The sequence below is a fragment of the Lepisosteus platostomus genome, chromosome 10, assembly GCF_059453375.1.
Source record: "Lepisosteus platostomus isolate fLepPlt1 chromosome 10, fLepPlt1.hap1, whole genome shotgun sequence".
NCBI lineage: Eukaryota > Metazoa > Chordata > Actinopteri > Semionotiformes > Lepisosteidae > Lepisosteus > Lepisosteus platostomus.
The window spans coordinates 2,309,738-2,323,224 of NC_142620.1; the positions used below are offsets into that span (position 1 = coordinate 2,309,738).

The 13,487-nt window shown below is 37.4% G+C and overlaps 1 protein-coding gene across 41 annotated transcripts in view; it reads left to right on the forward strand.

The window, feature by feature from the left end:
• The window catches only part of LOC148653013 (neurexin-3a), a 386,386-nt gene that overhangs the window by 136,179 nt on the left and 236,720 nt on the right, over positions 1-13,487 (forward strand). For 23 of the 41 annotated variants that reach the window (XM_088647457.1, XM_088647475.1, XM_088647430.1 and 20 more), the window contains 5 exons: positions 4,067-4,186; positions 4,826-5,207; positions 5,725-5,915; positions 6,313-6,486; positions 11,972-11,998. In XM_088647457.1, coding sequence (XP_088503583.1) covers positions 4,067-4,186; positions 4,826-5,207; positions 5,725-5,915; positions 6,313-6,486; positions 11,972-11,998 — 894 coding nt within the window. The remainder of the gene's footprint in view (positions 1-4,066; positions 4,187-4,825; positions 5,208-5,724; positions 5,916-6,312; positions 6,487-11,971; positions 11,999-13,487) is intronic. The other 18 variants (XM_088647435.1, XM_088647440.1, XM_088647446.1 and 15 more) reach the window with 1 other exon arrangement.

The following is a 13,487-nucleotide window of genomic DNA, read 5'->3' on the forward strand; positions in this document are numbered from 1 at the left end:
CTGCTGAGCACATGTTGCCTTTGCACAGGTTCCAGATCATATTGAATATGCTGTCTGGAAATCAGACAAACTTATCGGTCTTTTGCTTGCAGCTCAGATTGTCTTCTTTTTAAAACATTGTCAAAATAATAGAAGCTGGTATCTTGAGATAGATTCACAGTTGCAGATTTCATCCCAGAGACAGGTAACTACTGAACTTCAGACTTCAGAAGAGGGAGCTGTCATCTGAGATCATCCTCTTCATTAAGAGTTCACTTTATGCAGTGTTTGTTTAGGGGCATAGGGGGCATGTCATGAACCTAGAATCAGAGACTCCTGATGTTACAGTGTTCAGTTAACGTGTGTAGAACAGGTGTTTAATAACTGCTGGAATTGTAGGTTTATAATGTACAGTACAGTACTATTGAAGTAGAGAAGAATGCTTCATTACAGCTCTGTGTTGACATTTTTAACAAAGATACTGTACCTTAATGTGTGGAATTAGTGCAGTTAATGGGGGATTCAAACCCATGCCTGTCTGGTCCAGAGTTCAGAGCCCTGACTACTGCTCCACTCTTGTTTTTTTGTAAGCAAATTATTTAGCAATGGATTTTCTGTCCGCCCCTTTTCTTGAGCTATTAATGTGAGCGCACTGCTGGACAGTCACTGAGATAGATTCTGCACAGGGAATAAGCACCATAAATACTACAGCAGTTTTGAACGGTACCCGGTATGTTAAGAGAGGAAGTCCACAAAGGAGCGGGCTTTCCTCAGTGGAAGAGCCTGATGCAGGCGGCGATGACACAGGACGGCTGTACCTGGACAAGGAGAACTGAGGGATGAGGCTTGACAGGCCTTGACAGGGGGGTCAGCCCTGGTTGGAGGAGCAGAGCACCCCTCCTTGACATGAGCGTAGGCCTGCCGGCGCCTGGTCCAGAGACGGCCGAGACTCCGCCCCCGTCCATGGGGGGGCCCTGCCAGTTGTGCGCCGTGGCTTAGGGAACCCTGACCGCATTCAGCTGCGACATGGCCCAGACTCGAACCCCGAACTGGATTGTAGAGCTGCAGCTGTGCTCATGTACTGTAAGCATCTTTCCCAGCTGAGTCTCATGGGATCTTTTATGAAAATATATATTTTTTTTATATTTTGTTTTTTTTGGTTATGAAGTTATTAATGGAGCATTATTTTTAGTTGATCTGTGGTGTTGTCACCCCCTGACTGTAACTATTTAATTTTCTTTTTTTTACATGGACATTTCAGAACCACAGAACATGACTTTACGGTATAACCTAACTACTGATAGTTTTTCAGGTGGGTAGCCGTGTCAGCATGCATAGGCTGCAAAGGAACATGGGATAGGTTTATTCCATGCTGAAAAAACGAAGAAAGAAAACACGTTTCGGCCGTGGAGCCTTCTTCAGGTGTGAGAAGAAGACTGCCTTGTCTTTTTCACACCTGAAGAAGGCTCCATGGCCGAAACGTGTTTTTTCTTCTTTTTTTCAGCATGGAATAAACCTATTACTTGTTCCTTTGCTAAGTACTGATATTTGTCTGGATTTATAATTCCCTGTGTACTACTGTTTATTAGTTTGGATTTTAAATGCTTTAATTTTACATGGTAAAACGTGTACATGAAATTAATTTGAATGCCAGTGCAACATTCCTTGGTGAGTGTAAATTCTCATATTTTTAGAATGATTAAAATAAATCTGCCGTCAGTTGTTTTACATTTAGTAAGGAAAAGTTATTTTCTCCTTTTCTTTTTATTTCAGGATTTTTTAGTTTGAGGCCGTACACTCAGCAATGTACGGAGTTAATAGAGTGTCATGGTACTAAATCAATCATTTTTTTTCCATTAAAAACACTTTTATGCTCCGAATTGCCTGTGTGCCCTGCCTGAAAGTAATAATCTAGAGTCTGTCTAGCCAGCATGCATGTGATACAAATTCAGTAACTCATAAATGTTTTAATTTAGCCGTGATAGTATGTTGCTTACTGAAGTAATTTTACATCTTTTTTCCTTTATCTAGTAGAAAAAGAGAAGTTTATATTTTAGGTTAGGGTTTCAAAGTTTCACAACTTAATTACAGTAAATTAAGTGACAATACTTTTTTTTTACAAAAAGATAAGTTATTAATTAGGTTATAATTACTTGAACTAATTTTATTTTTAAATGAATCTCTTTGTGGTCTGTGTGATGTAAAATATGTACGGTATCAGATATGCAGTTGTACCTGTACTTGTGTACTGAAGTAATTATTAACATTTTATACAGCTATGTTTGTAGAGTATCTGTTGGGAGTATATCCTACACTTATCCTATAAGTGATATAATTAAATTTCTATTTCTGTTACTCCGACAGTTTTCTTCTGTTATCATCTGCATGTTCTTGAAAAGCTTTAAGCAAAGCGGTTGCCTCCTGCACAATCATGACAAAACTAAGAAAACAATAGTACTGGTGATTTTTCTAGTTTTATGGGTCTATGGGTGGAAAATGTTTGGGCTAATGTCTTGTGACTTGTACAATGATGGTCTGAACATAGAGGTAGCATACTGTAACTGCAATCCAGCATCAAGCCCAAAAAATAGCAGATTTAAGCTAAGAATCATCCAGCAGTTTGTCCTTGAACACTGGCCATGGCCTGGCTGTGGTGCTCTTGCTGAAGGCCCATGCCAGTGTTGCTGAAGTGTTCTGGGATTGTGCAGTGCTCCCTCGGACAGCAGTGCTCATTTCGATAAGGCTGGGGAAAGCTGTAATGGTACTGTAGCTTTAGAGGCGGGGTATTCTTGGCCCCAAAGCAGCAACAACTGCAGGTTGGCTGTTCATGCTTTTATACCGTTGGTCTGAACTTGTAATCAATTTAATCTTCCTGTTCTGCCCAAGGAGAACAGAACTTCTAATTATATCTTAAAGTTGCTAATAAACACATAGTAGAGTTGTGGTAGGAAGAACAAAACATTTATGGAAATATTGTAATGTTCTCGAAGCTTGATTTGCATCATTTCATTGTACTTAAAAATTGTAGCAGGCCATTCTTTAAAGTGCTAAGACCTGGCTTAAATAATTGACGATTAAATGAGACTGCTACAGTACTACAGTACATAGTACTTTCATTGCTCTCAATTTAGTATTGTTTCAGAATCATTTTTGCATTTTTTAAAAAAGAATCTGTCATCACCTTAAAAAATAACATAGGAGACAAAAATATAAACAAAATAAGAAGAAACACACATTTACATATAAATGAAAATGAGATTGTGGTATACTCACTTTACATATCATGTCAGCATAAAATAGATCACAATTCAACAGAGATCAAAGATGCAGAGCTCGCATAAGGAAGGTTATTTTTAACCATGATAGGAAATAAGTTTACAGTATATCTAGTTTTCTATTGCTGATCTAAAAAATAAGAGTAAAAGGTATTTAAAGACCTGATTATGAGTAAAAGCTTCTTGTAAAATATGAATATTATCTATAGCTTTTAAAAACAAAAGGGAATATTTTAATGGTAAATGAAAAAAATAGAAATTAGAATCAAAAGTTTTTACTTTAAAATAGTGAAAATTGGCTTTAGCTTCAATTGATATGGTAGTAACTACTCTTGATATTATGTGAAAGTTATTTTTTAAAATTGATGCAGTTTTTGCTACTTTTATAAAAACATAACCAAACCTTTGTTTTCAGTAGTGGGTGAGATAGAAAGGAAATAATTGTTTTGCTACAACTAGAAAATATTCTGATGAAAATTGACTTTGAATTGGATGTGAATGTGCAACATACTGTAGTTATCTTCGCTGCATTGGCAGAAACACACATTTTAATTTCACCAGCTGTGTGGGTGAGGAGATGATGGCTCTGATGTAAATTTGTGCTTTTTTGTCAGTTCCTGCTTAAGTGGTATTCAGGCGTCACCCTCGGCTGTTTTCCGAATGTTTTTATTAGGTCAGGGGATTTTAAAAACATGAAGCTGTAGCTTTCAGTCACCTTAAAAGAGAAGACATCACCTGCTCCGTTCATGTAAAGCAAAGGTTTGGTTTTAATCTGAAAATGAAATTAACTTTGTAACCAACATCGTTCTCAGGCAAAGGACCAGAAATACTTTATGCTGGACAAAAGCTCAATGATAATGAGTGGCATACAGTCCAGGTGGTTCGGAGGGGTAAACGCTTGAAGCTCGTGGTTGACGATGACATGGCTGAAGGTACTTTCTTCTGCTTTAATGCAACTTCAGAGGGGATGCGTAGAGTTCTCAAAGAATGAGCTAGTCGCAAACAACAATGTTAATGTCTCCACATGTGCTAGCCATGTAATGCTGTCAGATAACTTGATGTAGATGTGTGCTAATTACTCAATGTGAATAATTGAAGATACAGTCTGTCAATGCACATGATAGGTTTAAGCTTTTAATTGCCACCCCAACCCCAGACTGTAACAACAACATGTTAGGCTTGATCAATACAGTGTGAGAACTAGAGGTGTAATAGCAGTCACTCACCAGCAGGTGTCTCTTAGATCGCAAGAAATAACATTGGCTGAAATAGAGTCAAATGGAATTGAATACCTATACTGTAGGCAGCTACTTGTATTGAAAAACACAGACATTTCAAAAATGACTTTTCAACTTTTCAATGATTAGAAACAAGTACATAAGTGAAGAAAATCAATATTTAGGATGACTTATAGAAATCTGTTAATAAAAAAGTGTAATATCCTCAATATCGAGACTAATTTTTTGCTTTTCATGTTTAATGTCATTGTAACTATAGAATATGTTATTTAACTTTACTGAATCCATTGCGTAGGACGAAAGTAATGACAGCTATCTTTCCTTTTCGTTTAGGTCAAATGGTGGGAGACCACACTCGTCTAGAGTTCCACAATATAGAGACAGGGATCATGACAGAGCGGCGCTTTATATCTGTCATCCCTTCCAGTTTTATTGGCCATCTGCAGAGCCTGAAGTTCAATGGAATGCTGTACATCGACCTTTGCAAAAACGGTGATATTGATTACTGTGAACTGAATGCCAGGTTCGGAATGAGATCGATCATCGCCGATCCTGTCACTTTTAAAACCAAGAGCAGCTACCTCAGCTTGGCAACGCTGCAGGCCTACACCTCCATGCACCTCTTCTTCCAGTTCAAAACCACAACGCCCGACGGATTCATCCTCTTCAACAGCGGAGATGGAAATGATTTCATTGCTGTGGAGCTGGTGAAAGGGTAAGGCAATGCACGAGAGTCACTGACGTGTGGAGTCTTGGACCTTGAGCTTGTTTCTTTGAGCCGTTCATCCTCATCTTAAAGGGACTAGTTTCACAATTTCCGTTTAGGACTCTCTGCTAGTTACTTTCTACTCTGTTAACAAAACTGTTAAAACTCAGATCAGTATGTGTATTTTTGGAAAAGGACCAGTAATGGTTTATTCAATGGATTTGGAAGCTCGCACTTGGAATGACTTTGCCGAAACTAATTGCAGATTTAGCAAAAGCTATCCCAGTTAACATTAGCTCACAGGCCATTTTCAGTGCTCACTAAGCTAAAATACCGTACTGTATATACTGTGGAGTACCTGCAGTGCCTTTGTCTCTCCATGTATTGAAGCTACTCTATACTAAGAGGTACAGTAAGTGATGATCTGAAATAGGCTTAAGTTACACCCTAAAACATTTCTTAGAAAAGAAATGTTCTTAAATAAACATCTAGATTGTTACTTTTGTGTGTGTGCTCTGTCTTGCAGGTATATTCACTATGTATTTGACCTGGGAAATGGGCCTAATGTCATTAAGGGAAACAGCGACAAGGCACTGCATGACAATCAGTGGCACAACGTTGTGATCACCCGAGACAACAGCAACACACACACCCTGAAGGTGGATGCCAAGGCTGTGACTCAGGTTATCAATGGTGCCAAAAATCTTGATCTTAAAGGTAAATCAAACCCCAGAGGTCTGTTATCTTTACCTTTGCCTGATGTAAACGTAAACAGTAGATGTACTGTAGATCCCACAGGCTAGAGAACAAGGAGCTCTGCTGATACCATATCTCAGTAACTAATATTTGTCAAAAGCCACAATGGTTTTAAAGGTCTTGAATGATGTTGCAGATAGTGGTTTCATATAGAGGTGTACACTATATAGTTTATCTTATTGGACCTGTTTTCAGCTTTAAAATTATGCAGCTGCATGTTTTGTAAAACTCCTCATACTGCAGATATGAAGTAGCACCAGGAACGTGAATTTTAGTCGGATTTGATGGAATTGGTCCAGACAGAGGGACAGGTGTTTTATCCCATTACCAAGGACTCTGTGGTGTTTTTCCCCTCAAGGTGACCTGTACATAGCTGGGCTGGGGCAGGGCATGTACAGCAACCTGCCCAAGCTGGTGGCCTCCCGGGACGGGTTCCAGGGGTGCTTGGCCTCTGTGGACCTGAACGGACGCCTCCCGGACCTGATCAACGATGCCCTGTACCGCAGCGGGCAGATTGAGCGCGGATGTGAAGGTACAGGCTTTACCAGCTCTAAGTCGGGCAGTCCGTTCTTCCTCATGAACTCCAACAGCTCCTCCTCCTCCCGGCCTCACATCTCGCGGTCCGTTGTCCTCGCCCTGCTAGTGGCCACCTTCGCTGAAGCTGTGGGCTGAAGCTGTCCCACCGTCCGCTGTTGGCAGGGGCAGGGCTTCTGTGCTCAGGGTCCCTGGTGGACACCCGCTCCAGTCTTGTAGAAGCACAATAAAATATTTGTAGGCGGGGGAGCATGCACGGATGTTTCCACACTGAAAACACAGAAAGGAGAAACACAGTGGTTCACCTTCTTAAAGGTAACGACAATAACCGCAACAGGCGGCAGCCAAAGATGGCCCAGCAGCTGAAATGTGTTTTTCCTTTCTGTTTTTCAGTGTGGAAATAACCTGTACTTGTTCCTTCACAGCCAGTGCACATTCAAGCAAGTCCCCGCTTGACCATCTCTCCTGCAGTGTTACAGAAGTATAGCTGGCACTAATGATCACTGGCCTGGTGCAAACATTTCAAGTTACAGAGTGTCTCCTGATTTCCAGAGGGTATCTGAAAGCGAACATTTATTGACATCTTGGGCACCTGACTCATTAGGGTGTCGACAGCTGCAGTACAACAAGTAGAATAGTTATTTGCTGTTAAAGTCCAAACTGGCATTAGCTCCTATTGACCTGTATGTGCAGGTATGTGGTAAAAATATTTTTGTATTTTGTTTCTAATCCATCCTGTTAAGTACATGTACAGTATAAGGCGTAGATTTAGTGCTTTCCAGTTGTTGTAAATAAAAAATGTTCCAGTTACAGTATAGGGTTTGTCCAAATATCTGAACCCTCTTTCAGTATATTGTTATAAGCAAAGCTTTGTGATTTTTCCAAATTAAACATTTAAATCACTTCTTAATTTACTTGGATAAATCTTAGAATAAATTAATAGAATAAATTAAAGATCATCTTAACTGCGAAACATAAAATTCATATAGAGAGAATTCTTAACTGTAAAAATCTGGAATGCGTAATGGTAACGTATACGCTATTTAAACTGAAATGAAAAAACATCCTTAATTACAGACCATCTGTTTTTTTTTGTGTTCACTCCTTTATAGGATGTATTAGATATATTAGATGTTGTGTTTTTTATACAGTATAAAGCCAGCTGTAATGAACAAAGTCTGCACTAAGATCATGCAGAAACTCACATAATCTTACAGTTGCCTTTGTCCTGGTAGAGCTACAGTGAGATCTTGAAAATTTTAAGATAGAAAATATTGATATTACTGATGTTCTATAAAACATTTTGAATTAATAATAGAAAGGAAAACACTGAAAAAAACATTTTACTTATTTTGCCCTTTTAGGGGAATACCCTCTGTTATACCTCAGATTCAGGGAATGTCCCTTTTGTAAAATGATAAATTCACCTCGTATATTTCGTAACCTCATCAGACACTTTGGCTCATGAATTTTACATGAAAAGCCAGCGATCTCATAAATACAAATCATATTGAACTGTTTGTGTGTGTTCTGCTGCCACAAACATAGGACAGGGCTGTGGTGAGCTGTACTTTTAAAACATCTGCTGACGTTTTACTTAAAAGCTGTTGTAAGGTACTTATTATTATTTAAATTTATAGTAATTTAGCCATTTCTAAAGTACTTTTAGGATTTAAAAACTTAAAGTGCTTCAAAAGCACTTTTATTGGCTGACCCAAATTAATCGGCATCATTAGTTTATAAAAGGGAAAAGCTTATGTAGAACTAGACCCAAACACAGTTGCTTTCAGAGAGTTTTGCTCCTGAACATACTCCTGTTAAAACTGCTAATATTAACATCACGTTTGCAGATTAAATTCTGTCTTGGTGAATTGGCTAAAGGCATCTCTTTTATTTCTGTTACTGTTTTTTTAGAAAATGAATTTTGTAAGGATAATGAGTTATGAAGCAGCATGCTTACAAAATATAGAGTTTTGGGCAATTATTTCTTTATGTTTTTGAATCTTTCTTTCTTTTGAAGTTTCTGCAGACTGTAGCTGACATGGCAACAATGTTCTGCCTTTCCTTTGTAATTCACATAAATTTTGTTTAGAAATATAAATGGCCACAACATACCCATGATTATCTAGTATAAATGAAGTAAAAATCTCTTACTAAAGTAAGTGTTTCTTCCTCTCCATAATTGATGGGCTCTCATCAATCACTTTAAACCATGTGCTGAACATTATATTTAGATTCTCATGGTTTGCAAAATCTCTTTCTCATCTGATAAATATACTGCATATATATATTTGTAAAAACATTATTTTAGTTACAAAGAAGAATATTGAACAATATTGTAGTTATTCAGAGATGCCAAAAGTTTTTTATGTACCGTTTACTTTCTGATCTGTAATGTCATTGTCATTTCATGCGTACTATATTAATTCCCCAAGGAAGATCTTCTCTTTTCTTTAGCTTCGGCATTTCCCATTTGTTTTTTGTTTTGTTTTCGCATTTGTAATACAGTAAGTGTTGTTAGAAAATGAATTGTTGGTTAACACTGTGAAACAAACATGATTTTTTGTGAGTTTGATGATCTGGGTGGTTTGTTTTTTAGTCTTCTTTAAAATGAATTTTGTTACTTCCAGACTCATCAAAACATCTGCAATATTTCAATTCTTCACAGCCATTCTCAGCTGTATGCTTGTGTGTGTGTAATGTAATCTTTCACTGTTTTAAATTTTATTCATACCTTTTCTGTTTTGATCAAATTGGCCCAGTTTTTCAAATCGATTGCTGTGCTATGTTAATCATGTATGTTGCATTTATCTTTCTTTATTTTACATTTCTAAATTTGTTTTGAGAAATAATCTACGTTAAATTTCTTAGAAATGTTGTGTTCTCTTTGAAGGCTCCAGAAAATAAAATGTTCAGTATGTCTTCAGTATGTCATGAAGGGCTTTTGAAAACCAAAATACAGTACATTGTTTCATGTGTTAGAGAATAGAAGTTTAAAATTACCCTTCATTAAGAGAGAAAGACAATTCTAATGTGCTGTGACTCTTCAATCGACATACAGTATCTACATTTTAGAATAAATTAAACAGCTGTTTGTTTATAACATTTGTTTTGTCTTTCATTTGCTTTGATCATCAGATATTTATGAAGAAACTCATGACATCCCTCTTAAGTGACATTTGTTAATAAAGAAATGTTGCACCAATTAAAATAACTTATTTGGATTTGAGTATGTAGAGCATTAGTATGTCTACTGATGTGTGTTTTGGTGCTTGAGCATTAAAAAGCAAACAGCAAGTTGGAAGCTGAATTAATTGCTGTGGAAAATAGCTGAATAATTATTAATATACTTTTCATGCTACTCTGCTAATGTGAGCAATAATGAAATCTTGGTAACAAACGGCATCTATGCTTTGTAAATTTAATTTTATTTTTCCAGAGAAGTTCAATGCATCTTACAGTCTGTGTTAAAATAACAGTGTCGAGTTCATCGAAACGGTTCCAGTTATTAGTAGTATTAAGCAAGACTTCATAATTATTTGTAGCATTGAAAAGGTTGCACCAAGGTTACTCCCTGGGCTAGATCACTTTTGTTACATTATTATTTGAGGATTTAGGTCAGTCGTTCATTAAGTTATAATAGCAAGTGACAATTGGAGCTTCCTGGAATGAAGAGATGCAGAGGCTCGAATTACACTTGGACTGCAGGAAGACTGCAGAGGCACCAGGTGGGGCTGGTGGATTTATCTCAATTTTGAGAGCACTGTGGAAATTCTTACAAAGGTAGTCTTTGAGGGTATATGGGCAATGTAAGGTACACTTAAAATGTACTTACAGTACTTGCTGTTACAAGCAGCAGTCCTCACTAAATATTTTCATAAAACTATTAACTAGGGGTTCTATATGTCAGAATGGAAACATGAGTACAAAATTAGAGCTGTTTGGACTTTCTCTGTTACTCTATGTACTGTATTCATATCTACGCCCTTGTATTTGTATGGTTTGCTGTACAATGATATAGATTGTACACAGAATACTAGCATATTATAAGAATAACTAAACAGAATAAAAAATATATGATATGTACAGTACATTGTACTACACTATAAATTGCTGTATGTACTGTCTAGTTGAGCTAGAATGATGTCTTTCATAAAATAATCATTGTAACTCACATTAGTCTAGAAATTGGATGACGTGCTTTATGCTTGGAGAAGATAGGCAATGAACTTCGATTTATTATGTCTTAGCGCCCTGACTTAACGAAAAGAAATAAAATCCAGATGTAAAGTTTGAACCCGCAGGCTGGCAGTGAAACCCCAGGGCAGCATGCCGTGTCTGAATCGCAGCGAGTGAATGCTGGCGAATCCCCCTGTACGGCACTGCAGTATACAGTAGTTACAGCTGCCCCTTGGATGCTCTTCAGAAAGACACTCGCTGTTTGACTGACGTGGGGAAGCAGAGCGATTTCTGTGACTTTTGCCAAAGTGACTCAAGCCAGAAGCCCTGTCAAGGCAGCAAGATGCCTGAAATTAGTCCACCATCAGCTGTCGTGGATCTGCATGTTTCCTTTAAAAAACCATGTGGCTCCCCATGTCAGCACACCCCAGTGGCCTGGGTCACAGGAGTCTGCTCCAGCCTGCAGCCGGGACACAGGAAAGATGCCCATCAAGGACTTGTGCAGCAGGTCACCCTTATGTCCTGACCAGCCAGTGTGTGATGGTCACGTACAGTAGCTTCACCCTTGGTTGTGAGAATAATGAAATCTCCCTCTTCCATAGTTTTGTTCCTGTACCTTTTACATCTGCAGTATTTTGCAGTTGATCTGTGTTTTCGGGCAGGATACAGTACGACTTAGAAAAATCAGCACTCTTTTTTTCTCATATTATTTTAACAAGTCATATGATTATATTTCTGGGGTATATTGTATGAAAATATATATTTCTAATTCAAATTACAGTAGCATCTGAGATTCTTTCACATTTTTGATTGTGCTTTAAGTGAAATGTGGTTTCATTTTGCTGTTTATTTCTCTTTTGTAATTACATTTTACTCTCTATATTTTTAACATACTAAAAGCCATCTATGACATTGATTATAAAACCTACTGTATGTTAAATTATGCAGTAGCCCTTTTTTTGGTGACAGTTCTTTAAAAATTTTAAATGTCCAGAAGTCCCTGTTCTCCAAACAAATTACAGTACATTTCATTTAGGAAGGGCTATGCTGCATTTTTAAAGAAACCAAATCATTTCCACATCTTTCATTAATCTTTAGATTTAATTTTGTGTTCTCTTGTTAACACATTAGTGATTGTTGTACGTTGTTTGTATGCTGTCATGAGTCAAAATGTAGCTCCAGAAAAGGCTTCAAATTGACATGAATCAAGCATGCCTGTTAGTAAAGCAGAGTCTTTATTAACACCATTAATCACATACTAACCTTTGTTATTTTTTCGCTTTTCTGTTCTTTTGCTAACAAAGTTGAATTCACCAAAGCTGACCTACAAGGTAGAAGGTTCAATTCCATTCTGACCATGACTGAAAGCTGCCCTGTGTAATGTTTTGTGTCAATTCTGAAATGCTACTTTTTAAAATGGTTCACTTCCTGAAATGAGATTTTTTACGTGTTGTGCCTCTGACTACCTCTAGAATACTAGATTTAACAAATAAAACAGTTCACATTGTTAATGAAGATTTAACATTTTATTGTGTTCTGTCTTTTATGTATTGGAATAAGTCGCTAAGCTTTCCAGCATTGGGTTTAAAATCATATTTCTTTACTACGCTCAGAGTCTCAAGGTTCGCCTTCCCACATACAGTATCATAATAAAGGTGCTCCCTCAGCTTTGTGCTGCCGCCTGGGACACTCAGCCACAGATTCCCATGATTCCTGTCCTCAACTGGTGGACAGCCTTGTCCTAGAGGAGTAGAGGGGTTACTGTCGAGAAATACACAGCTGATATGGACAAAGTAGTAAAGAAAGCAATCTGGTTGTGAATAATGGTAGTTGTTAGATTACATTAGGAATTTCAAGGTAGGTGAGAAAAGTCCCTGTTTGATTGTTCCTGGGTGCCCTGGTGTGAGTGTGCGCATGTCTGTGTCTGTGTCTGTGTGTGCCCTGTGATCCTGCCCAGGGTGTATCCCGCCTTTGGCCCGTTGCTTGCTGGGATAGGCTCCGGCTCCTCAGTGATCCTGTATTGGATAAAGTCCTTAGAAAATGGATAGTTGGACTAATACATAGTTTTTTCCTCAATATTGTAGAATTATCTATCTGATATACAGGTACAGTAAGTGTCATACTGTATATGCTCTATTTATCCATTGCTGTACCTGTATTAAGTTACTTTTAGGATTATGTTGATCCTCATCTACTGTATATTGTGTAATTCTCCAATTTTCCTATCATTTCATGGATGCTGTATATACAGTATATGGTATACATGTATAATAAATATATGTTACAAAAAGAAAATCATAGAAGATGTTAAATCACTGAATTTACGATTGTCATAAGATGGCCCAAGATCATAAGAAGTTAATTCATATTAACTTCTGTTTAACTGGAATCAAGGAATCTGAAGCTGTTTGTTTCACAATTAAATTCAGCACTTAAGTCTTCATGACATTTTTGATGTATTATTAAGAACTTGCAAATGTTACTTAAAATATTTCAGGAAGTGAGACATATAGATTGGAAGAAATTAAATGTATTTTAGTGCACTATGCATTACACAATAAATGCTCTTTCAGCCTTCTAATTTTGTTTTAATATTTTTCCATAAGAAAATTGCATTTAAACTCAGTACGTAGTTTATCTGCAGTTATCTTGTTTTTTTCACATGGTTATCTGCAACTTTTGAGGAGGTATTTTTAACTGAATTTCATTTTTCGCCATGCTTTCTGCATTCCCTCTTAGTGAATAAATTAGGCTGGGATGTGAGGGGGAGTATAACACTCAGGTAATGCACATCTTCCCACACCTGGTTCCAAATTCTAG